We start from the raw sequence: 26,591 nt of genomic DNA on the forward strand, positions 1-26,591 counted from the left end.
AGATTTTGCTCCCCAGGGGCTATCCAGCAATGTTTAAAGGCAGTTTGGCTGTCCCAACTAGGGAGTTTGTGGAGAGAGGTTATTAAATGTGTTACTAAACAGGAATGTTATTAAACATCCTCCAAAGCATGGGACAACCCCGAACAAAGAATTACCCAGACCACGAGGTCTCTAGTGCCAAGGTCAAGAAACTTAGGCGCAGGGATGGTTCTGTTAACCATTTCTCTTACTGACTTGCTGGTTAACAAACAGTCCAAAAAAAAAAAAGAAAAAAAATCTAAACCACCTGTGTCATTTACCTGGCAATATCCTATGTTAGGATTTCGAAAAGCATAAGCTGTTAAGACTCTCCTTAGAGCAGCAATGCCCATTTCATTCTGGAAAGCTGGGTGTTCTGGAAGGGAGCGGTGTAAATCCCTCTCAATCTCCTCTGTGGCAAGATTATACTTCCCCATGGACTTCTCCACTAGGTCTTCGTAGTACCCGGGATGCGTGGCCTTCTCATTGATGGCACCTAGGAAATACCCAACAGATACAACATCCAAAGGGGCGGGCCCTGACCTCGGTCACAAACACAGCTGACCCAGTGAACCTTTTCGTGTTCCTTACCGCGCAAAGGACACCTGCGAGATAACGACAGCCCGCGGGTGAGGTGGGCTGTTGCAACTGTGGCCAGTTTGGTAAATTTACTTTCGGCCTGCTGCCCTCCTTCAGCTCCACCATAAGCCAAATTAGAGGTCCGCGAGCTAAACATCTGTGTTTCACAGAACTTCCACGGATGATCCAGGGGCTACTTTAGGGAAGAGGAGGAAGGAACGCAAATAAACCAAAGTATCTTCGTCTCAGCCAGAGCAGTTTTGCTGGTATTTTACTAGGGTTCTCCTTAAGATTTCCCTTGAAAAAGAAAGTTCTGCCTCCCCAAATAAGTTTGAAAACCGAACGCAAAAGCATAGGGTTTGAAGAGTTCAAATAGCCATACTGAGGAGTAGAGGAGGTGTTACAATGTATGCAAGGATTTTAGAGCTGCAGTGGGTGGTGTGGGCATTCCTCACAGTAAGCATGTTACGGCTGGCAGTTTCTCAGGTGTTGGGGATGAGCATGGAGAAATGGGCTGAGAATCACTGGTTTGAGATATTTGCATTTTAAGATTCTTAAAGACAGAAAACACTGTACAAAAATATCCAAATCTAAATAAATAGAACTTATGTAATTATAAATATATAGACAGACACAAATACACATATAACACACACACACACACACACACACACACACACACACACTAAATGACAAGATAAACTGATCTGTATTTCACGGATTAGAAACTAGAACCCCTGGGCTAGCCTGGACCATGTCAATGACAGCCACCCAGAAGAGACAACCTTACCACTCACACCCTGGAAAAGGCATTTGGGTTGACAGCAACTTAACACTGGCTTTTGCTTTGTTCTCAAGGGAGATATGCAAAGATATCATATCTTCTGGCTGGCACTTTACTTCACTGGGTGCACTGAGCCTGGTCCTGGTATAGTGACCCTAGAGTCTCAGGGAGCAGGACAGGACCCAGGCGGGGCTCCTAGACCAGGAGCTGGGCTCTGCCCATGGATGAGCTGGCTTGCATCCTACCACACGTATCCTGCCCCCAGTCAGCTGGGTAGAAATATGAGCTGTAGGCCGCCCCACCCCTGGCCTCACATCGTCCATCACCATTAAAGAAAATATACAGTCCAACTCTCTATGTGTCTCTACAACAGTGCTGTGTACTATTATGTACTATTTCTTGGCTTTCACTTTGAGTTTCATTTTCATCCAAAATGGGGCTGCAAGTAACTTCTAATTTGAATGAGGATGAAAACAGAATTTTTCATTTACTGTATCAGTGATCTGAATGAGTCTGTCAAGGTGACTAGCCCCCCAAACACAAGGAAGACGGAAGACGGGACAGTAAGGCTCTTCTTGGGTTGGGTTTGTAATCAGATATCATTTGACTCAAATTTGGATTTCTAGATGAGGAGCTAAGGCTCGTCTACTTAAGGAAAATAAGCCAGGTAAATGAGGCTAGAACAAGCTAGTTTTATATGAAACAGATAAAGCCAATTATTTTTTAGGATTCTACCCCCCCAACTGCTGAGACGTTAATACATCTCATCACAGGCAATTACCATTAATAGCTGTTTTTAGAAAGAGCTATGAGTTTGTTTGGTTGGTTTTTTAAAAAGGCTTTCCTGTAAGTGTGGCAACTATTCTTTTAATTTTGATGTCGTTTAAAATAAAAGGTTTTGATAACAGCACTTGTGTTGGACCATCTTAGGTTCAAATAAAAATATTCACATAAGTTTATCTAACATGATTATATCTCAGGCCTCTAGTCAGAAAAGCAATTAACTTATAAAGATTGGTGACAAAACAAAAAAATTCCCTGGACGTTCATGACAGAACAGACCCCTGGGATACACTGGACGCTTTGGGCCAGGAGATAGGCATGCTGGGGCTAGCCTGAAGAACCTACAGTCTGAAGCAGGACTCAAATGTCTGACCCCACAGGGCTCTGCTGGGGCTGTGCACCAGTGAAGGCGGCCACATTCTTCCCACCGCTCCTTGACACACCCCCACCTCCGTCCTTCCTGATGTCTCCAGCTTGGAGTATAAGTGTGGTCTAAGCCTCCAGTTCTGGTGCACATTCTGGCTTCTCTTTCACATCTCCAAGTGACAACCACCAAATTCAGGAGATGGCAAACACCAAGAACGAGGCTTTCTCATTCCTCCCTCTCCCTGCTTCAATGGGGCTCTGACCACGTGCCGCCCTTCAGCATTCTCAATGAGATATATTCTCGTCATGTGTTCTCATCCAATGGACACAGCCAGGAAAAGGCAAAAAACAAACAAACAAACAAAAAAACCCAACAACAACAAACTCCTCAAATCACAAAGAATTATACACTTTCCCATAGGTTCTCTTTTCTCCTATGTAGTGTTAGTGAAGGGGGTGGAAGAGGTTATGCAGACTTGGGGGATGATGGCTTCCATATCTGGACAGTTGTATATGTGTTCTGTGTTTTCACTGAGGGACTGTAACACTTGGGGCAGGAAAGGCTATTTAGTGCTGAAGGGCAGTGCTGCATTTTTTGAAAGAGCCCAGATGCATGACAGGAGGCAGAAAAGTAGCGCTGAGGTCCCGCCCACCCCAGGGTCAGGGCCACCAGCCCAAGCCCGGCTGTACCTGACAGCAGCAGCCAGAGTTCTCCACGCATGCTCTCCGGTATACCCTTCAACACCAGCTCCCGCGTTTTTTCTGTGCGATACATGCAGATCCCTTGCCCGTACTCAGCAAAGTGAATTTTCCAAGCTTGCTCCTTCAAAAACTCTTTGGCCTGAAAGGAATAAATGAAACATTACTACGTCCCCAAGTACTTTGAGGATGGAAAGGGGAAGTTGGGCATAAAGGCAGAATATCTCCCCTACTGAATAGAGTCGTTATGTTCTGGACAGAGCTCTGGGGAACAAAGAACTCAGATTTTCCGCAGTCTTTCCTTCATTTGACATGTGAACCTAATTTGAAGGCTGGGTTCTGCTTTGAAGCTTTCTGGCCCTGAATCAGAATTCCATTTACCTGAAATGGGTCAGCAGAATGTGAATTTATGGCTTTATGTAGTGAAAATGACTTGGGTGTTTTTGAAATGTGCGCTGAGAAATTATGTACCTACTTGTTGGCTGACTCAAACAATAGTTAAAAACAAGACAAAAGCCCAGATGGAGCCCTGCATCAGGCTCTCTGCTCAGCAGGGAGTCTGCTTCTCCCTCTCTACCTGCCTCTCCCCCAGCTCATGGTCTCTCTCAAATAAATAAATAAAATCTTTGATAAGAAAAAAAAAGACAAAATGTCACCTGTACGCTGTATAACTCATCTCCTTCTGTGAAGCCATTCTAAAATCCAATGAGAGATTTACATAAAAATCTATTTTGCTTATAGGAAAATATTTATTTACACAGATATTTATGAGTTAACTTTGATTAAAAAACCTTTTTAAATGTTATTGTTCTAGGGGCACCTGGGTGGCTCAGCCGTTAAGTGTCTGACTTCAGCTCTGGTCATGATCCCGGGGTCCTGGGGTCAAGCCCCGCATCGGGCTCCCTGCTGCTTGGGGAGCCTGCTTCTCCCTCTCCCACTCCCCCTGCTGTGTTCCCTCTCTCACTGTCTCTCTCTATCCAATAAGTGAAATCTTTAAAAAATAAATCAATCACTGTGACTGTTCTAATAAAGTTTCAGGCAAGAGCAGGAGACACCCACCAGTTTCGGGTTGAACTCCTCTGGGGACCGCCGCCGGTACATGGTCATCAGGGTCTGTGTGGCCGTGGGGACACTGTTGCCGTTCAGGTTAAACTGGCGCTCTCCGTCGGCATCAGAGCTCGTGCTTCTCTGGGGACTGGAGGAGACGAGGCTGCTAGGCCGAGAACACACCTGCCAACACACAGAGGAACAGACGCTGAAACAGCACAGGCCACACAACCCACTTCTTCAGTGTCCTCTGCACAGACCCAGTAGCTGCATCACGGTGCCCAACAGATCTCTCACTATGTGAAAACACAGGAGGAAGGCAGAAAGCCAGTGCTTTGGCGGAGATGAGATAGGTGTGCTGGTCCTAAGCCATGAAACCGCAATACTCAAAACAGGTCTCCTCTTATTTTGGACGCATTTTTGCAGCAAACTGGTTGGCTGTTAGTTTCTGATTAGCATGCAAGGAAACATGACACGGCTGAATCAGCTGCTTATGGGGCCGCCTCCTCGTGCCGGCTCCAGTTTCTGACGCTCCCATGAGCTTGGACCAGGTGGACTGGGGCGGGCTTGCTCCCTGTGAGGTCAACATCTTTATGGTACATTTCAGCTGCCAGTAATTGCTCTGTCATTTGTGCTGGACACCTATCTTCCCAGACTCTGACTTCCCTGGATGTTGCCCAGGGCCTAATTTGAAAGGGACACAATATGTATTTGATCATAATAAAGTCATCATCATGATGTTGCCTCTCAGATTCGAGACTACAGTGACCTCTGTACACTCCCAACAATGTCACTATGTGGAAACTGTTGCATAAACAGGACCAATTACTTAGTAATTTCTTCAACTATGAAATACGGTTAGACCAGATGATCTACAGGGCTCTGTCCAGCTTTGTGATCTCAAAGACAAACTCCAGAGCTGAGACACTGCTCTGGGCATCAGGGTAAGTGCCTTATCTTAGCACAGCTTGAGGATCCGACAGAATGGACAAGGAGGGCCCACTCTCAGGCAGAGCACTAGGACGAATGCAAACACCCTCAGGCAGATCCCACAGACCTCATCATCTGAGCTGTTGTAGCTGCCTGCAAACTCCTTGTCGGAGTATATTTTGGAGGTCGTCTGCTGCAGGAAATCCGAGATCCTCTGCACTAGAAAGTCTCTATCTTTCAAATTGGCAAACAGGAAGGTCATCCTGTTCCTGGTGCTGATGGATAAAGGACTGGGGAGTACGCTGGAGCTGTCTGCCTTTTCCACAATTGTCACCTGAAAGAAATGTGAAACAAAGAGCATTGTTTTCCAGGGATCACAGCAGCCTCTGAGCAGCACCAAACAGGGAACGCAACACTTCTACGTCCTGTAGGAACCACCCCATCTTACTGAGGCAAAGATGAGACTCTCTGCCTCTGCTCCAGTAAAATAGAATCGCTTCCTAACAACTCAAATTGGAGTTCAGAAGCTGGAATTATCGTGCTGGTCTTTCTAAATCAGCAATTCTACCTCGGGAGGGATTTTGTTCCCCCGGAGACATCTGGCAACACCTAGAGGTGTTTCTGGTTGTCAGAAGTGGAGGGGACCAGCAGCATCCAGTTGGTGGAGGCCAGGGATGTCGCTGGCCAGCGTGCAGTGCAGAACAGCTGACCCCCAACAGAGTCTGGCCCACGATGTCAACAGGGCTAAGGTTTAGAAAACTCCTTGTGAAGAAACTCCCTGATATTCATCAACATTGCACGAGTCCTAAGGGAGAGGACTCCTCACTGCCCCATCATGCCTAAGAGAAGCAACCCTTTAGGACTCCTCACTGCCCCATCATGCCTAAGAGAAGCAACCCGTGATACTCGTGCCTTTTTACCAAGCTTCATGTTGGGATGGTTTTCAAAACCTCACTCATCTTTCAAACGTCTCCTTCGAACTCCAGGGCTTTGCAACCTCTCCTCCTACCACCTGATCGTTTTAAAGGCTCCATTCGAAACAGACAGGAGGTAAACAGCTTAATCCCAACCCCACCGGCAATGGCGGACCATGTGCGCATGCGTGTGGTGAAGTAAATCGACCACATGAGGAAATGAGCAAGAAAGAAGCATGTATGTTCTAGCTCTGAACTGAAGACATGCAGTTGGGGCTTTAGAATAGGATTTTCATCAATTAGAAACCAGGGTAAATGCATGAAAATATTTTTCTTTACCACATAGGAAAAAAAAAAAAAATCTCAAGGCCAGCCCTAGATAAATGGTTTACTTGCAGCAGCTCTGACTATATCCTTGAAGTTCAGTTTCTCTTCCCCTCTTCATTTCCATCTGTAAGCAGTCTGGACAGGTTCAACTCTACTTCATGAACATTTTCATGTAAAATACATTTTCTCCAAAGCAGAATTTTAAAAATCCTTTTCCCCTTCAAGGCAAGAAACCTTTTGGAGTTGCCCAAAAAGTTGAATGGCCCCAAGTGTAAAATGGGGACAACTGGGATCCACAGAGGGAAAACTGCAGGATCTGGTGTCTACTCTAGGATTTTATCAATACATACAATCAATACAATACATATAACCATACATACACACACACACACACACACACACACACACACACACACACATTCTTTTAAAAAGGATTTTATTTATTTGAAAGAGAGAGAGTGAGTGGGAGGGAGAGACAGTCTGAGGGAGACTCTGCGCTAAGCACAGAGCCTGACATGGGGCTTGATCCCACGACCCCAAGACCATGACTTGAGCTAAAACCAAGACTCGGACGCTTAATCAACTGAGCCACCCAGGTGCCCCTATATTTATATACTTTTAAAGGAATGTATTGAGGTACTTGGAGTTGTACATAGAAGTGGGGTTTTTTCCTAATGCAAAAGCTAGAGAAATGGCAAAAAAATTTATCATGAATTTTCCCATAGCACTTAAAACATGCTAAACAATACCTATTTTTAAAAGACCTATGAAAACTCCTTTTTTTACAACATTTTTAAAAAAAATTCTTTTGGTCACCAGATGTCTCAGACCAAATGACAAATGCCAAGGGAACTAAAGGCTCAAGTTTCACACCCAAAACCCAGAGAGCCATGTGGATCTTGATGAGGTCAAAGTGAAAGTCCTTTAGCTAGATCACAAATACACAAACTACCCAAAAGCTCCTACATAAAACATGAATGCTCATATGCACTACAAAATAATTTTTGCTGACAGATTATTTCTGGTAGAATCCGATCCCATAAGCTCAGTGACACCAGCAAAGGGTAACAGCCACATTTGAGTATTCTAGTTTAATGAGGCACATTTCATTACCAACTTGGGTTATAAAAATAGACTGGAATTTAGGCAAAGCTTTATGTTTCATATGTAATATCTGCAAGGTAATTTATGATTTTTAGAAAAAGAGAGATTTCATCTGGAATCTCTATCTAAAGAAGAATCTGATCTGTTCACTTTATCTCCCTGCTTTGCAATTTCTTCAAAATCTGTAGTAACTTGATTCTGTGTCTATTTGATCTACCTTAAGTCTATCTGTGGAATATACATGAACAATCTCCAGTCAATATTTTAGTTTAGGTTGTAAAAAATTAAATGAAACAACAATTCCTAGTTTATATCACCCTAAAGTAGCCATTTCAAGTAGGATGTTGCCATGAAGGCTGCTGCTCATCAGTCAGCTTAACTGGGGTCTAAAAGGTACCCAGTTCACGGAGAGACGCCTCTCCGCTCAGACAGACCCTATGTCGGGGGGCAGGGCGGGGAGAGGGGGGAGAGGAAGGAGGCCACCCCATTGCTTTTCTGTCATTAAGGTAACATAAAGGTTGTAAAAGGTACACTGAGTCCTTTGCTTCCTCCATTAGTTGGGATTAGGGAATCTGTCCTCATCTGTCTTGGAGATCCATCAGGTTAAGGGAAGCCCACTGCTGCCTTCTTTAAAGTTGCATCCATCAACCATAACACGCTTTATTTCTCGATGCTACTACTTCCACTATTATTCCTCCTCTGATTTACCCTGAAATACAACCGAATGATCTCTGCTCTACCAGCTGTTAGGGAAAACAAGCAAGCCAGAAACGGGCTGAGAATATCAACCCCCATTCTCCCAGTTGCCCTGAACTCTCACTATCATACTGGATCCGGCACTGAATGGTGAAGAGCGGTGAACAGGAGAGCGGACAGCAGACATCCTGATCCCTCCCCACTCCTTATCTCCCTTCGGATCAACAGTGATGACTCGCTCCATCCACCAGTACAGAGCCTTCATCCTGGAACCGGTAGCCCTAGCTGTTGCAGGTAATTTGCTTTGGGGTCGTATGTGATGGAAGAAAACTAGAAATGAAGAAAATTAAGTTTGGCAATAGTCTATGGCAAAGAAGGTCCATTTGCTGGCAAAAGTTACGAAATCCATTCCAGAGCCAAATGTAGTACTTGCCGAATTATCCACCTCAAAACTGACCCCCACCACGTATCTCCTCAAACAATGTCACAACACTAGTTAGCTCATCTTAGAAGAAGTGGAACCAGATTTGTCAACTGCCTATGTTTTGCATTCTTTTGGACCCACCCATTCAGCTTCTAGGAACTTATAATTCATATTTGAAGCAAAAATCATACATACAACTGGAAGAAAACTAAAAACAATGCACAGGTCTAACCACAAGTAACTAAAATAAATTTTATAGATCCAGTTAATAGAATTAGAGGCAGTCATTTAAAACTGTACTATCAAAGAGCATTGAATGATACAGGGGAAAGTTTAATATACACTCAGTGTTGGGAGAAATAAGCAAAAACTAAAAATTCACTATGTTTTATAGCTAAAGAATATAAATGACATACACAGCCAAGTATAGAAAAAGCCTGGGTACAGCTGTACAGCTGAATAATGGGCTATCTGACCGGTGGGACTAGGGATGTATTTTATTTTCCTTTGATTTGTACTTTCACAAATTTTCTGTGGTAATGGTGAATTATTATTTAAACAGAAGAAAATAACAACAACAATAAGAAAAAACCCCAAAAAATCTGTTTATATAAATGTTCTCTCTGAAATAGAAAAGAAGGCAGAGGGATACTTGAATCCTTTACGCTAGGGAATCTTAACCAAGGGTCAATCTTAATTACATAACCGAAGTTTCTAACCACCCTTCACTTCTAGAAAAGGACCAGGGCAGGTTAAAGTGGTCTCCGGGACTAGAAGCTGTAGGACTTCCAGCCCCCAGCAGCCTAACCTGGAGCTCCTTCTCAACTCCGAACCTCAAGGCAAGGTCTCCGTGTAAGTCCCAGAACCACCTAGCACCGTGGAGATAGGACAGAAGCCACCTCCTCCCCTGAAACAGTAAGAATGTGGAGAGAGTAAGAATGTACAATGTCTTCATTGTGCAGGAGGATGGGCCTGGGACTTTATTAAAATACAGATTCCAGAATTTGCAGGTCGGGCTCAGGAGCCTGTTTCTATGGCCAGCAGCCCCGTGGTTCTCTTGCTGGTAATTGGCAGACCCAAGCTGATGCCTGGCTTTCTGATTCACAATCTAGACTGCTCCCTTGGGACTAAGCTGCTCTCTGGCTGTGGGTAGGTATAGTAACTACATTTTCTCGATTTTGTATTTGAGGCTTTGATACCCTTGCGGACCCTGGCAGGGCCACCTTCCCAAAGCTGGCCAACTCCTAGAGATAATAAAGGACTCACCCGGGAGCACGACGATCCTACGCAAACCAAGTGTGCAGAGCCCGCCACACTGCCTCCACCGCCTTTAATCCAGCTCTCACACTCAGGGTCAGTGACTCTTGTTCTAGTCACCCCGGGGGCAGGGGCAGATCCCAGATAGCTATGGATGGCCCCTATACCCCAGAGCCTGCTGAAATTATTCCAGCCAGCCCATTCTAAACCTGCTTACCCTCCCTCGCCTGTTTCTTCCCATAGAAATCACATTAAAGGCCCTTGCCCCCGTTTCTCGACTCCCTCGGCCTATGAACCAACCGTGGTGCTTCCCCAGTGGGTCCCCACAGCCTCTCCCAGAAGGATGGTGAGTACAACAAGCTCTTTCCAGTAGCAGCCACCTCCTGATGTGTTGGCCTCACCACACCTGAATAACAGTAAAATCTCCATTTTAAAACTCTAGGCTGGAGGCGCTTGGGTGGCTCAGCATGATCCCGGGGTCCTGTCCTGGGATAGAGTCCCGCATCAGGCTCCCTGCTCAGTGGGGAGTCTGCTTCTCCCTCTTCCCTTGTCCCTCCCCACTACTGATGCTCCCTCTTGCGCTCTCCCTCTCTCTCAAATAAAGAAATAAAATCTTAAAAAAGCCCCAAAAAACTCCAGGCTGCCTTTTCTAGGAAGAAAAGCTCTTTCAAGTCACCAACAGCAATGACAACACACAAAAGGAAGCGTCCGGAGCCACCAAAGAATTACAAACATTCACCTAAGTTTTTAAAAAAAAAAAAAAAAGTAAAATGCTGGTAAAAACCTCTGTGGTTCACACAGAAAAGTATTACAAAGGAAACACTTAGGAGATCCACCTTCACCCGACACACACCTCACGGAGTGGGATGATGAGGCTACACACGTTCTCCCCCTTGCTGGTGAAGCAGATGTAATTCGTGGACACAAACATCTGCCCCAAAATGTGCATTTTGTTGAATGGAGTCCAGAGGGTGCAGTCCGTGTGGCCGTCCAGTTTTTCATCTTTGGGCAGCCGGAAGAGTGCACGGTACCTCTCGCTCTTCGCCCTGGCATCGAGATCGCTGGAAGGCAAGAACAGGATCACCTCGCGTGAGAGAAACGTTTCAGTGGCATCTGAAGGACGCAGCAGGGAGGCCTTGCAGCCCAGCTCTCCGCTTCTCCACCCTGTCACTCATCCCCACCTTCTTGGCTTTCTACTGGAGCTAACCCCAACCTGTGACCCAGAAGCACAAAAGAATTACTTTAATCTACATAGGTCCCGTGGGCAGTCATTTTACAATCAGTATCTGTAAATGTTGAAGACATCTGTGGAAGACTAGGCCTGGATAGGAAATCCACTGTTCTCTAAAGGAATGTGGTAATTTCTAAAGAGATTATTACATTCATACTTCTCCAGAGCCACTTTTGGGGCCTTAACTCTTAAGAAAGACCTAAGGAGAGTGCAAACATGCCTCATGAATCTCCTGGCTATCACGGTCTGCCCTCAAAAGACAACAAAACTGCCTGAAACACAGGAACAACCCACCTCTTGTCCCTTTGAGTTTCCAACCTCAGCTCAGTTTTTCTCCCCTTTTTCCTGTTTATCAAGTCAAACCTCTCAAGCTTCTATGCCACCTTAGCCGCTGGGTGGGAGAGTCTCTGGCTTCCCAGAACAAAGCCAGGCTCCCCCCGCCCCGCCTCCGGTGCCCTCCCTCTTACTGCCAATTTGCTTCCATCCTCACCTGCTCTTACTTCCTTTCCATTGCAGAGGGAGAAGTATGAGCACACACAATTTTCTCCATGCCCCATTGGATGTCACTCCTAAAATGACTGGTTTTCTTATAGCTTTAGCTCTGTGCCCCCTCCTTCCCTGCACCTACCTTCACCACAAGCCTTTTCCCTTCCGTCCTATATTCAAATCTTCTGCATCCTAAGAAGAGCAATCCTTCCTCCTTTAGCACTGAATCTCTTGAAAGAGCAGTCTACTCCTGCCTAATGCCCATTCCTTGCCTTTCATTTGTGATTCAGTCCACTGCAGTAACACCCTTCACCCTCAAACACTCCACTGAAACACGCCTCAGAGCAGCAGACATCTTCAGTGCCGTGATCTCTTGTCAGGTTCCAATACCAGCTGAACGCCAGGGATTTCCAGTTCCATCTACGCTATGGCATAGCCCTCGTATGTGCTCTCCCTCTCTCACTCCCCATCTCAGTTCCAGACAATTCCATGCATACACTCCCACTTGAGAGCCTCAACGTTTCCTTCGCCCTCTCTCTAGCTCCACTCCCACATCCAGACTTCCAGGCTTTTCTACAGCCTCTCCTCATCACATGCCTCACCACTCTCCAGACATTGATGGACTTAATCCCCTCTGGCCTTTTCCCCTGTGATTCCTGCATCGTGTTATTGCCTCTGCCTGAAATATCCATCTGACTGAAACTGTATGGGTGACTTCTATTACCTCTGGAGAGACCACTCCAAGCAGCGTCCTGTGAGGGCTTTACCCACCACCCTGCCCCATCTCCCCCCAGCACCCTGCCCATAGGCACCCTGCCCCCAGGACCAGAAGAGTTCCCGTCACTTTGTGTCAGAGCTGGCTGTGTCTGCCTCACTCATTGACCTTTGAGTGCTTCAGACAGTTTTTTTTCAGTTCTGCATCTATACCCAGAAAACTGTTCAGACCCCTTGCAATGGTTCAGAAAAGGTTACATTTCACAGAAGAATGTAAGAGTCTCTTGTTTCTGAAGCGTGTAAGACTTTGTCACCTACCGTTTCAGGGCTGACACTTTTTTAGGAGACTTCTTTTTCAGTTTGGGCAGGGATCTGTCCTGTTCAAATCCCTCATTGTCTAAGAGTTGCCTCATGGCTATGTTCGCCAGCTGCTCCATTAACTTGAAGGTCTCATTGATGTTGAGAAAGACGGAGAAGAAATGTTCACTGGACCTCGTGCTCACTTTGATCACATCAGGCAGGAGCAGTGTGGCGCTCTTCTCCAGCTGTGTGATGTCCACCCACCGGATCACCAGCTTGGCTGGGCACAGGGAACAAGCTGGTCAACACCTGGCTCCTTAAAATCCCCAAAGAATCCTTCAGTCTCACCACCCAGCCCTCCATCTCGCTGAACTCCTCTGAGTTTGCATGTGCCATATTTGTTACTGTTTGGCTTGTTTGAGAGACAAATTCAGACCCCATAAATTCTGAAGTCATCCTTATTATGGACTGAAGTCCATGTCAACAATGTTTATTACAGCTTTGGGGACTCTCTATTATTTAATAAACTTTTTTTTTTTTTTTTTTAATAATGAGAATAGACTTCACTTGTTACATAGTTAAAACACAGTGTAGACTGAGTCATCACTACTAATCTATTTGGGGCATTCTGATGTGGTTTACGAGTTTGGGGCAATACCTCAGCAGACTTTCCCAAGCTTCCCTCTGACGTTCTAGACAGCTCACCTTCCCTTCCCATAAGGAAAGAATAAAAGCAAAGGTGGTTAATACTGAGGTACATCCAGCCCTGGCGGGGGACCTTCCCCTTCCAGTAGCTGCAAGAGTAATAGTTGACGAGTTTCTCTTCCTCGGGCATCCCGAACAGCCTGTGGAATTTCACAATGGCTTCTTTGAACTTCTCCGTGTCATCATCTTCCTTCACGTCGTTGATCTTGTTATACTCTGCAATGATGCCCTGGAGCAAGGAGAAAATGAGGCACACGAGTATTAACAAGACTAGGGCTGCTTTTTTTCTGCATGCTATAAATATTGGAAAGAAAAAAAAAACAATTACTCATGCTAGAATATTTTTTAATTGATGAATTATTTTTCAAAGGTAGCCCCCAATTCTAAGCCCATTACCGGGAAGCACTTGTGTACTAAAAGATCTTCAAATAACAATATCGATTTGATTATCTGTTTATGGGTGTTAATCGTTTTAAGACGGTCACTTAGAATGAAGCCTGTGGTCTTAGTCTACAAATGAGGAGATAAAAAAATTTTGCAAATTCTACTGCTTTCCTAGCTCATCATGATAAAGTCACCCCAAAGGTCAGTTTCTGCTTTTCTCAAGATTACTACTTCATTAAGAGAACAGAGAGGACTGGCTTTCATGGAGTCCAGGGGAGATCCATTTGGAACCGAGGCCTTGGGGATGAGCAGGCTTTGGGAGTGTGCTGTGTTAGGGGACTTCAGACAACCATGAGGGGGCACGAGGGCACTAGACCTCTGGGTGGGGAGAAGGAGCCACTTCAGAAGAAGGATGTACAAACCTTTCCCAGTTGGCAAATATACCTACAGCCCACGTGACATTTCAAATTATCAATGCCTTTAGAGAGGTATTTAAAATACATATATAGGGGGGCCTGGGTGGCTCAGTGGGTTGAGCCGCTGCCTTCGGCTCAGGTCGTGATCTCAGGGTCCTGGGATCAAGTCCCGCATTGGGCTCTCTGCTCAGCAGGGAGCCTGCTTCCCTCTCTCTCTCTCTCTGCCTGCCTCTCCGTCTACTTGTGATCCCTCTCTGTCAAATAAATAAATAAAATCTTTAAAAAAATAAAATAAAATACATATATATTATATATTATATAAATTATATATATATGAAATAAGTGAATAAATAAAAGTGAAATAAATAAATAAATAAATAAATAAATAAAATAAAATAAAAGTAGCAGTTGGGTTTCTAGGCAACCCCAATAACCAATCAACTTAGAGTAAGCCTGGACACCGTCAGGTGGGATAATACCTGTTCCCCTGGACCACTTAGCAGGGCTCTGACCTGAAGTCAGAATAAGAGCATTAGAAGGGAGTGATGTATAACAAACCAAATGACGGCCATATTTTAAGTGGACAAACATTCAAATTGCATTATCCCAGATCTACTAAATACCAGGCTAGAATGTTCATCTAAATTTTAAAAACAATATGTCTCTAATATGAGAGGATTTATGAGGCTGTAGAACTGAGAAACAACACTGGAACACTCCAAGGCCTAGTATATAATATCAATATGCTGGGTCTTGCCAACCAACTTCAACAGTAAAGGTAAGAGTCCCTTCAAGGTTCACTTCCCAACTTCTCCACCTTTAAGAAGAGAGAGGATCCAGAAGGCAGAACCTCTCCCTAGTTTGCTTATAATTTTTGTAGCCAAGTGGACCAGCTGATGGAGCAAAGGGAAGAAACATCTCCCTCTTCTACGTTCTACAGGTACTACATCACATAAAACAGGTTTTCCCGATTCCAGGCAACAGCTCCACATAACTTTGAAAAATCACTACCATCCAAATATTTGGGATGCCCAATACAAATTCAAATACACAAAGGACAATGACACGGAATTCACAAAAAGGAAAATTAACTTAGCAAACATGAAAAAATGTTCAACCTTATAATCAAAGACAGAAAATTCAAACAGTAAGAGCCCAACTTTTACCTATTAAATCTGGGAAACCGTTTAAACAACCAGAATACTGAAAAGTGAGCAATGATGTAATTGCACAGGGATTCTAATATACTGACAACCTCTACTAAGGGCCACTAAAAAGGTGTAAACTTAATAATCAACGTTTTATAATCTGTAATCTATCCCAAAGGAATGAAACAAAAACTCTAGAAGAACTTATATGAACAAGTGTTCACTGTATGCTATTACTGTTTGTGCCTACCCCAACTGGTCTAGAATCTAAGGAGACTTCTAGAAAGAGAGGAATGGTATAGTCAATAGTGGGATGATGTTACATTATTAAAATAACAACGAAAAATTATGTAACAATACCAGTCAAGGAGACAAAGACGTGATATAAAATTATATGCACAGTAAGACTATTACGATAAAATGCACTCAAGAAATCTAGAAATAAATACACAAAATATTATCTATGGGTTTGAGTTATGGTTGCCTCTGCAGTTAATTATTACATTTATAATTTATAAAAGTTAATTAAATCTCAAAACAAATATATTTGTTGGTTCCCTTCATGATTGGACAACTGGGAATGCTTAAAGCATTCATTTGCACATGAATGACATTCTTTCACACATAATTGCATTAATAGCAATTCCTTCCTCATAATTGGTTTCAGGGGAATTAAATGTGACATTTTTGGTGTAATAAAAACAGTGAGAAGAACAGCTATTTGACATAATTGGTCTTTGTTTTATTTTCTGGTTTTTTTGTGTGTTTGTTTTTGTTTTCCTCCTGGCTATTGTCACTTCTAAGTAATTTGTATCTAGTATCCAAACACGGACCATCTGAGGGAGGACTAGCAAGACCTAACTGAGGACCTCAGAAGTGCCTCCTGCACGGGGAAGAAGCCTGACGACCGTCCCCACACCAGTCAGCTGCCCCCTGCGACACGGTCAGATGAAGGACCTCACACTCTCTGTTTCCATTACTTCCCAGAAATTCAGACAAGTGACTCAGAAATGAAATGAAGAAGTTATAAAAATCAGAAGCGTTTTATCAATAAAACAACCCTCGGGTATTCGAGAATATTTTTTTGTTTGGAAACTCCTACATCCTCCTAGCTTCAAACTGACCCTTTCCAGCATCTTCCCTGCTCCCATCTTCACCCTCTTCACTATCTGTCTGGTTTCGTTAATCATGACCATGGAGTAGAAACTGAAATCAGCCATCCTGAAGCAGGGAAAAATATCCATCTTGAGGGGCAAAGGGTGGGGAAAAGGGAAGAGGGTGATATGTTACATGTGTTTTTGTGCTGTTCAACCCTCCCTAATTTTATGTGGTCCAGTTAAAATTCAGTTCACTCCCTCAAAAATAGCAGACCCTAAAAAGCAATGATATTCCACTTTTTTTTCTGATTATAAAACTACTACTTGAGGGGCGCCTGGGTGGCTCAGTGGGTTAAAGCTTCTGCCTTCAGCTTGGGTCATGATCTCTGGGTCGTGGGACTGAGCCCCACATCCGGTTCTCTGCTTAGTGGGGAGCTGCTTCCCTCTCACTCTCTGCCTGCCTCTCTGCCTACTTGTGATCTCTGTCTGTCAAATAAATAAATAAACTCTTTAAAACTACTACTTGTTCGTGTAAAAGTTTAGTGAAAGAGAAGAAATCAGGTAGAAATTGGCCGTCCTGTATAATTTTAATGAGAAATGAACTATCAGATCACTTCCTAGAATTCTTCCTTAATTCAGGTATAAAGAAAGGCTTTCTAACAACGACTAAAAATCTGGAAAGAATTTCTAATTTTGACTAAATAAAACATTTACATGTTCCATGGCAGAAACTATCATGAGCAAAGTCAAAAAGCAAATGACAAACTTAGGGAAAGTATCTGTGGTATATATCACCAACAAAAGGCTGGTGGCCGGGCGCCTGGCTGGCTCAGTTGGTTAAGCTACTGCCTTCAGCTCAGGTCATGATCCCGGAGTCCCCAGATCAGGCTCCCAGCTCTGCGGGGAGTCTGCTTCTCCCTCTGACCTTCTCCCCTCTCACACTCTCTCTCACTCTCTCTCAAATAAATAAAATCTTTTTTTAAAAAAGGCTAATGGCCTTTATATAAAAGAACTTAAAAATTAAGAAAAATAAGACCAAAATCCCATAGAAAAATAGGTGAAAGAAATGAGCGGGCATTCTACAGATATAAAAATGGCCCATTAAGGATTTAAAAAGATATTCAACTTCATTCGTAAGTGAGATAAATGCAAATTAAAATAACACTAAAATATTTCCCCCCATCAGATTGGCAAAAACTCAAAAGCCTGGTAATCTACTTTTTTGGTGAAGTTGTAGGAAAACAGGCATTCCCATATATGCCAGTGGGAATGTAAAATGGTACAATTCCTGTGTGTGTGTGGGGGGGAGGAGGATATGGCAATATTAAGCAAAATGAAATTCATTTACCCCTAGATCTGGCAATCTCACTGCTAACAGTTTATCTTAAAGACAGATCCCCATAAAACAAACACACACACAAATGTATATGTATATACACACATACACATATCCATGTATGTTATTATATGTGTGAATTTTAATTCATGCATATACTGTATGTTTGTGTGTGTATATATATATATAATTATTTATAATTGCAAAATATTGGAAACTACTTAAATATCCAAGTGTAGAGGAGTGCTGAATTCTTTACAGTACATATACACATAATATTCACCTATTCGGAAGAATCAGGCACTCAGTGTAATGTGGGATCCTGGAATAGATCATGGGATAAAAAGACGTGAAGCAGAAAAACTGGTAAAATCCAAATAAAGTCTGTAGTAAACAATATTTTCTTTCTAAAGATCTATTTTTTTATTTGAGAGAGAGAGAGAGAGTGCACGCATGCACCATGAGGGGGTGAGCAAGGGGAGGAGCTGAGGGAGAGAATCTTCAGCAGACTCCACACTGAGTGCAGAGCCTGATAAGGGGCTCAATCTCATAGTCTTGAGTTTGTGACCTGAGCAGAAACCAAGAGTCAGATGTTTAACTGACTGAGCCACCCTTGTTCCCCTGTAGTTAAATAATATTGCATTACTGTTCATTTCTTAGTTTCGATAAATATGCTATAGTTACAGAAGATGCTAATATTAATGACAGCTAAGTGGTAGGGTCTACGGGAATTCTCTGTCCTATCTTTACAGTTCTCTTGTAAAACTAAAAATTAATATTTCTTTTTTTTTTAAGATTTTATTTATTTATTTGACAGACAGAGATCACAAGTAGGCAGAGAGGCAGGCAGAGAGAGTGGAAGGGAAGCAGGCTCCCCGTGGAGAAGAGAACCCGATGAGGGGCTCGATCCCAGAACCCTGGGATCATGACCCAAGCCAAAGGCAGAGGCTTTAACCCACTGAGCCACCAACGTGCCCCAAAACTTAATATTTCAAAATAAAAACAAAACTATTAAAATGTTTTTTTAAAAAACAAACAGCAGGGGTATCTGGGTGGCTCAGTGGGTTAAAGCCTCTGCCTTTGGCTCAGGTCATGATCTCGGGGTCCTGGGATCGAGCCCCGCATCGGGCTCTCTGCTCCGCGGGGAGCCTGCTTCCCGCCCCCCCACCCCGCCCCGCCTGCCTCTCTGCCCACTTACGATCTCTGTCTGTTCAATAAAGAAATAAATTTAAAATTCTTAAAAAAATAAAAAATAAAAAACAAACAACATGTGGATACTCTCTATGAACCAATACAAAGTGTTACCCAAGAGTTACTGAGTGAAAAGAGCAAATGCAGAGGAGAATATATACATTAAGGCTTATGTATAAGATTTAAAGAGAAATAGGAAAAATACATACATCTGCCTCTTTTTACAAAAAGAAACACAGGAAGGATAGATAGACCAGATAACAAGGAAGTTAGTTAACTACAAGGGGTTGGGGAGAACAAGGTAGCAAGAATGCAGGAGAGAGTAATTTAAACCTTTGGAAGTTTGGGAAATTTAAACTTTTGGAAGCATGCTAATATTTTTTACCTGCAAAAAATATTAAACTAACATAAATTAACAATGTTAGAAGAAAGGGCCTGAAACTGAAAGCAAATGGAAACAGGGCTGATTCCAGGACTGGGACAGAGAAAGTACAAGATGAGTCTGGGACACAGGGTGCCTGGGTGACTCCTTTGGTTAAATGTCAGCCTTCGGCTCAGGTCATGATCCCAGAGTCCCGGAATCAAACCCTACATCAGGCTCTCCACTAAGCGGTGAGTCTCCTTCTCCTTCTATGATTTCTCTCACTTTCATTCTCTCTCAAATAAATAAAATCTTTTTTAAAAAATGATGAGTCTGGGATATCCTGCTATAGCTGAAGTAAACAAGTGTTCAAAAAAGTAACAAGGACATGACACGAGGATGAAGAAGGCACGCTGTTAGGTTTGGGACAGTGTGAGCAGCAAAATAATTAAGTCTAGGAGGGAAACGTAAACAACTGAAAACCAGAGGAATCCATGAGTCCGTAACAAAAATAAATCGATGAATAAATGCCAAGAGAGCTCTTGCTTATAACAGAATAACAGGTGCCAAATGATAAATTTGAGAGAATGCTGGGGTTGGGAAACGATTGTTTTGTAAAAACGTCACAGCCAAGATTGGTTCAGACAAAAAAAAAATCATGAATGGACACTAACTCACGGGGAAATTTTGATAAGGAGTGGGATATCTGTGTAGCCTTAAATGAAGTGTTTTCTCACAGAAAATTTCAAATTGTTTATTATTGGAAAAGGCAAGATTAGTAACTCTACAGTGGAGAACTCAGGTAGGTAATGCCTTTCTGGCTTTCTATCCTCCACGAGGAGAGATACCACGTCCCTCCAGAAATGCTCCTCTGACAAGGACGTAAGTGTTCCACCTGGGCATGCATCATCGGAATCAGATCCTAGGAAACGTGACAAAACCCAAAATGGAAAATGTCCCGTTTAAAAAAACGAACAAACAGAACTACATACTTAAAAATATGAATGTCCTAAAAGACAAAGAAAGGCAATGGAAACATTCTAGATTGAAGGACACAAGAGATGAAAACAAATTCAACAGCCTCCCAGACTGGATCTTGAACTGGACTGAAAGGGAAAAAATGGTAGACACTGATCAATTAACAAGACAGGGATATGTACCAAATATTAGAGTAGAACGTTAATGTTCAGTCTATACCGCAGTGTTATTATTTAACAGAATATTCTTAGAAATACACACTGAAGTATTAGGGAGGAAATTCCACTCAAATAAAAAGTAAATGAGCACTCAAATGATAACATAAATGGGGTAAACGTTAAGACCAGGAGAGTATGCAAAAGGTCTACAAGGCTCTTATTTTATAACTTTTTTGTAAATCTGAAACTATTTCCAATTAAAAGTTAAAACAAAACAAACAGGGGCGCCTGGGTGGCTCAGTGGGTTAAGCCTCTGCCTTCGGCCCAGGACATGATCTCAGGGTCTTGGGATCAAGCCTCGTGTCAGGCTCTCTGCTCAGCAGGGAGTCTGCTTCCCCCTCTCTCTCTTCCTGCCTCTCTGCCTATTTGTGATCTCTGTCAAATAAACAAATAAAGCTTTAAAAACAAAACAAACAGCCCATTACCTGTATTTTTCCTCTCACAAATGTGGTGATATCGTTCTCGTTTTCAAAGATGGAGAGGGTCTGCAGTAGATTCTGCTCCAGCCATTCCCAGTGCTCGGTGATTTCTTTTCTGGAACCACCTGTATGAATAATAAGATGATTTAAAAAATGATAATAAAATTTGTGAATTTAAAAGATACTTAAACAGGCTCACTTCATCAAGATGCACTAAAGGAGACCCCCGTCCCAACAGCTCTGCCTTGAAATGCTTTGTCCCTTTCCGAAGAGACCCAGAAGACTCATAAGGATATGGAAACCCAAGAGTAAGCACTGTGTCAGAGTCAAGTGTGACCAGGTGGGTTCAGAAACTTCTCTGACACTGTCTCCAGTTAGAAGGTAGCAATGTTTCTCCCACTCATTCTCTGAATTGGGACTTGAACACGACCCTCCACTAATCTCCCTCCTAGAACCTCCATGCATGTCACAGGCTAACCTAGATCTCCCTAGGGGCCTAGGTTACAGTTGTTAAATTGCAATAATCTGAGAGTTCTGGTGTGCCACTGGAGGTCTGCGGTAACCACCTCCTATAATGGGCAAAAAAGATCCTCGCTCACTTCAATTATGAATGAGATGTGACAGGGGACAATTGCTAGGGAACAGCGGCCTGGCTCTCGCGAGCACCGCTGCCTTGAAATGTAATGGGATGAGGTCACCCTCAGAGCCTCTGAGCAAGTCATTCCCTTTCGGTCAGGGCTAAGAAGCATTAAGTCACCTCTCCTAGCAGGCTCCGCACTCAAACCACCCCGGCCTTGTAGCCTATGTAATAGGCACCGCTCTCCCCTCGCCACTGCGGGGCATCCCATGGATGAACGGCGTCAGGATGTGCTTGGAAAGACACTGAGCTAAATTCCTTTCCCTTCCCCTTTTATTCTTGCTCTGGGATTGTTAACGATCTTGCAGAAAACCAGGTTGTATAAATCATTCATAGACATATATATAGATGGTAGGTACCGCTCATTCCAGAATTAAGGAACGATTTTCTGATTCCACTGATTCATCAACCTCCAGGCCTCTCCTCAGATTTCCAAGCTTTCTTCTCCTTGATTTCTTAACAGTGTCTTTGCTACTCTTTGTTCTCTGTCACCAGTAATTCAAGGGAAGTCAGAATCTCACTCTGACTCCTGACAAAGAAGGGCGGGAGACACGAATGGGTCTACAATGATACTCAGAATCGCAGAACTAAAATCTCCTTGAGGCGAGGTCTCAGAACTGCTGTTTAAGGAGAGGGAAAACCAAACCAAAGCCAAGTTCATTTTCTTTTAAGACTAAACACCAGAACTGCCTAAATGGAATACCGACCAATGGAGAGGACGAGAAGCCGATTTGTTAGTGGAAAGGCAGTCCTGTGAAAGCATGGAGAAACAGACTGCAGCTCTCTGTGGGCTTTACCCATGGCCATTGTCAACCACATGTAAAGGCAACTGAAGACTGTACTACAATGTCACGGAGAAAGCTAGGACTCAGGACACGTGGGTCCACTCCCGTTGCCATTAGCCAGCTGGATGACTTTAGACAGTTTGTTTAATCTGTAAAATGGAGATAAATGAAACACACACACACACACACCTTTCCATCTCAGAGCAATGCTATAGAAATCCCAAGGAAGGGCGCCTGGGTGGCTCAGTGGGTTAAGCCGCTGCCTTCGGCTCAGGTCATGATCTCAGGGTCCTGGGATCGAGTCCCACATTGGGTTCTCTGCTCGGCGGAGATCCTGCTTCCCTCTCTCTCTCTCTCTCTGCCTGCCTCTCCATCTACTTGTGATCTCTCTCTGTCAAATAAATAAATAAAATCTTTAAAAAAAATAAAAAATAAATAAAAAAAGAAATCCCAAGGAATAATGTCCACAGAGATACTTTGGAAAATAGAAAATATTTTTCAGATGCAAAGAACAATGATCGTTTGGAATATTTAGGGGAATGAGTCATTCTGGAGTCTACCAGAGAGCTTTCAAACATTTTAGAGTTTAAATTTTTCAGTAGTCACTGAAAAAAATTTTTTTTAAAGATTTCATTTATTTGGGAGAGAACAAGCGAGTGAGCATGGGCAGGGGAAGGGCAGAGGGAGAGGGAGGAGAAGACTTCCAGCTAAGCAGGGGGCCCGACGCAGAGCTCGATCCCAGGACCCTGAGATCAGCATGACCTGAGCCCAAGGCAGATGTCTAACCGACTGAGCCACCCAGATGCCCCGGCTGCTGGAAAAATTTCTAAAATATACTGTTTGCCCTTCATTGTCTGAAAAGAGGTTGCTACCATCCTCGGCTGCCAGGAGCCCTCCACCCCGGCCACCTGTGCTCGTTGGCACTGGCAGGTGTGGGCACCTGAGGACAATCTTGGAGACCCACGGGACTGCTGAGCTTCTGCAGACCTGTCGAGCACAATTCCCAGCGTCTGTCTGATCTTGCTTCTTCTTTTGCCCCTGCCTATGCTGACTGCAGATGTGCCTTCCAGAGGCTGGTTTTCACGTGCTATCTCACCAAGCTCTGCCCTTGACCAGGTAGTCACTCCAGGTACTTGAATTTAGAGCCCCTGTTACATTGGCTCTGGAATTCAACCTCCACTCAACCTCACTAATCCTCAATCATCCTGGATAGAAAAGTCCATCAGCCACAAGACCTAGAATGGAACAGGTGTGCCTTCAGCTTTGCACATGCTTCAAAGTGTTCTTTCTGCACATATTCACGTAAGAACACCCACCCATGCACACACACAGGGTAAAAATGGCGTATGCATGCATATACTCATTCAACAAACACCTACTCATAATTCCAATTGCCGTGGATAGAATACAAAGATATTATGGCTAATTCCCATCCTTTTTTTTTTTTTAATATATTTTTTAAGGTTTTATTTATTCCTTTTATAGATAGAGGGAGCAGGGGAGGGGGCAGGGGAGAGGCAGAGGGAGAGGAAGAGGGGGAGAAGTGCTCTCCACTGGGCATGGAGCCCGACACACAGGACTCCATCCCACAACCCCGAGATCATGACCTAAGATGAAACCAACTGGATGCCTAATTGCTTAACCAATTCTGCCACTCAGGTGCCCCTCCCATCTTTAAGTAAGCCAGCCGAGTACTATGGTACTAAAGTTCAGATTTACTACAAACATTGTTTCCCCACCTACTGCCTTCTCTGCTATCCTAGGATCTGCTGTGACCCACCCCATCGCACTGTCCATCATTTCCATGATCCCCACCTTCTACCACCTAACACCATTTGCACCATTGGCTTTTCTCCCTACTTCTTGTTGCCCAGGATGTAAATCCCCACCTTTCTATCTTCGATTACTGCCCCTGCCCCCCACCGATGCTGCTAGTGAGGTTTCCATTCTGCTCTCCATCTCCTGTTGCTTCTCCCATACTTGTGAGTGTCACAGGAAAAGGCTAGGTTTCTAGAGTTATCCTGAGCCACTCACTGCTCCCACATAGGAAAGGAGCTGCCACTGCATATCTCCACATCTTTCAGCATGCTCGGCACCTTGGGTCTGCTTCTGTACTACGGAACAGGTTTTGGCGGTTTCTTCTGGCTCTATCTACATCTAAGATTTCAAAGTTCCCAAAGACTGAGATCTAGATACAGAAGGACTTTGTGTACCATGATATGAAAGCTTTATCACCATATACTATTTGAAGAGAGAAAAGATACAAACGCCATCAGCCAATGGTAGTTTCAGGAATTAACTATGGATACTTATCTATACCCAAAAGATACTTCCTAGGGCAAGTAATGAAATATTCCTTTTAAGTTTATTGCTTCCTATAGAACAGCACCACATTCTCTGAACTCTTCCCTAAACACCCCAGGTTCTGGGGACTAGAAGTATGATCAATATCGATAAAGTAGAGCTGGAGTCCGTGACCCAGCCGATGAGACAAATTCTGAAGATGCCACCCTTGTAAAAAGTATTTCTGGAATCAGGCGCCCATTTCTGCCCACTTCTCACTCCAGACCAGGGCCCACATTACCTCTCAGAGATCACAGAGCAAACGTCCTGTTAACTGAGACCCACTGTCCTTCTGCCGGACCGCTCTTCAGGAATGAGTGAAACTCTGCAGGAAAAAGGTTGGTATCCTACAGGTTCCTTATAATAGCTCTTTCCTTTCTCAAGACACTAAATACAAGGGCTGCCTATTTAAGATCTTGGAAGTTTCCTTCTGTTACTTTTTAAGGTGAGGTAACACATGGAGCTCTTGTGCTGTGAATAGGGACTGGTCTGTTCGCCCAGCAGTTCGAACAGAAGGTGTTAGAAGCTCAGAACAAGAAAGGGAGGGCCTGGCGGTCCATTTTCTGGAAACGCTTCATTTATAGAGATACAGCAGGACAAACAAGTTGACCCGACTGTGTGATCAGCTGGAACTACAAAGAGAGCTGGTGCTGGGCATGCGAACCACTCAGAAAATCCAAGTCAATCCAGGTTGCAGCATCCTGCTGTGGTAAAAACTAGATCAACACCTGATGGGCTTAAGATTACTTAGAAATTAATTGTGGGAAAATGGGAATCTTTATCTCTTGGACTGGTGGTTTTTGTCTTGTTTGTTTGGTTTTTAAGAACACTAGCCACAGGCCCTGTTGCACCTATCTGTGCAAAATCGGAACATGATTTAAGATGACGAAAAATACAAAATCATCCTAGTCTAGTGTCTCATCTAACTTTACATGTATCTTCAAGTACCTAAGGACTACTTGAAATAAGAAGGAAGAAGCATTAAGATGGACCCACGATTTGATTCTCCCATATCTAGCCTTTGAGGATTAAGAACAAAGGTTTACAGCCCTACCGATACATAATCAGCAGGTATTTCTTTGTGCTGCACGGTCACCTAACTTCAAAACCTATACTGAAGGATAAGTAGCTACCATTTATATCCACGTGGACGGGACTGGAGGAGATTCTGCTAAGTGAAATAAGTCAAGCAAAGAAAACTATTGTATGGTGTCACTCATATGTGGAACATAAGGAATAGTGCAGAGGATCAGAGGGGAAGGGAGGGAAAACAATGGGAGGAAATCAGAAGGAAGACAAGCCATGAAAGACCCTTGACTCTGGAAAACAAGCTGAGTGAGGGCTACAGAAGGGAGGGGGGTGGGGGGATGGGGTAACTGTGATGGGTATTAAGGAGGGCATGTGACATAATGAGCACTGGGTGTTGTATGCAACTGATGAATTATTGAACACTGCATCTGAAACTAATGATATACTATATGTTGGCTAACTGATTTTTTTAAGAAAAGGATGTTTGTTGGAAAAACAAAACAAAACCCCCCAAAAAACAAAACCTACTTGGGGTGCCTGGGTGGCTCAGTGGGTTAAGCCGCTGCCTTCGGCTCAGGTCATGATCCCAGGTCCTGGGTTCGAGCCCCGCATCGGGCTTTCTGCTCGGCGGGGAGCCTGCTTCCTCCTCTCTCTCTGCCTGCCTCTCTGCCTACTTGTGATTTCTCTCTGTCAAATAAATAAATAAAATCTTTAAAAAAAAAAAACAAAACCTACTTAAGTGCAATAAGTAGGGCTGGAGGTTAGATTATCTGGAATAAGAAGAAGCCTGGTTATTATGGAGACAATATCACACCATAGATCAGAACACAGGCTTTGATGTCAAAAAAAGTAGAGCTGGTTTCAAAAGTGCACACACTGACTTTG

General features: G+C 43.7%; 1 protein-coding gene across 2 annotated transcripts in view; it reads right to left on the reverse strand.

Moving 5' to 3' along the window:
• The window catches only part of TBC1D9 (TBC1 domain family member 9), a 123,161-nt gene that overhangs the window by 36,322 nt on the left and 60,248 nt on the right, over window positions 1-26,591 (reverse strand). For both annotated transcript variants that reach the window (XM_047718511.1, XM_047718512.1), the window contains exons 3-10: window positions 20,919-21,037; window positions 13,365-13,593; window positions 12,678-12,939; window positions 10,782-10,989; window positions 5,334-5,540; window positions 4,289-4,459; window positions 3,221-3,371; window positions 300-514 (exon numbers count right to left, since the gene is read on the reverse strand). In XM_047718511.1, the coding sequence (XP_047574467.1) occupies window positions 300-514; window positions 3,221-3,371; window positions 4,289-4,459; window positions 5,334-5,540; window positions 10,782-10,989; window positions 12,678-12,939; window positions 13,365-13,593; window positions 20,919-21,037 (1,562 nt within the window). The remainder of the gene's footprint in view (window positions 1-299; window positions 515-3,220; window positions 3,372-4,288; window positions 4,460-5,333; window positions 5,541-10,781; window positions 10,990-12,677; window positions 12,940-13,364; window positions 13,594-20,918; window positions 21,038-26,591) is intronic.

Source organism: Lutra lutra, chromosome 2 (genome assembly GCF_902655055.1).
Source record: "Lutra lutra chromosome 2, mLutLut1.2, whole genome shotgun sequence".
NCBI classification, from domain to species: domain Eukaryota; kingdom Metazoa; phylum Chordata; class Mammalia; order Carnivora; family Mustelidae; genus Lutra; species Lutra lutra.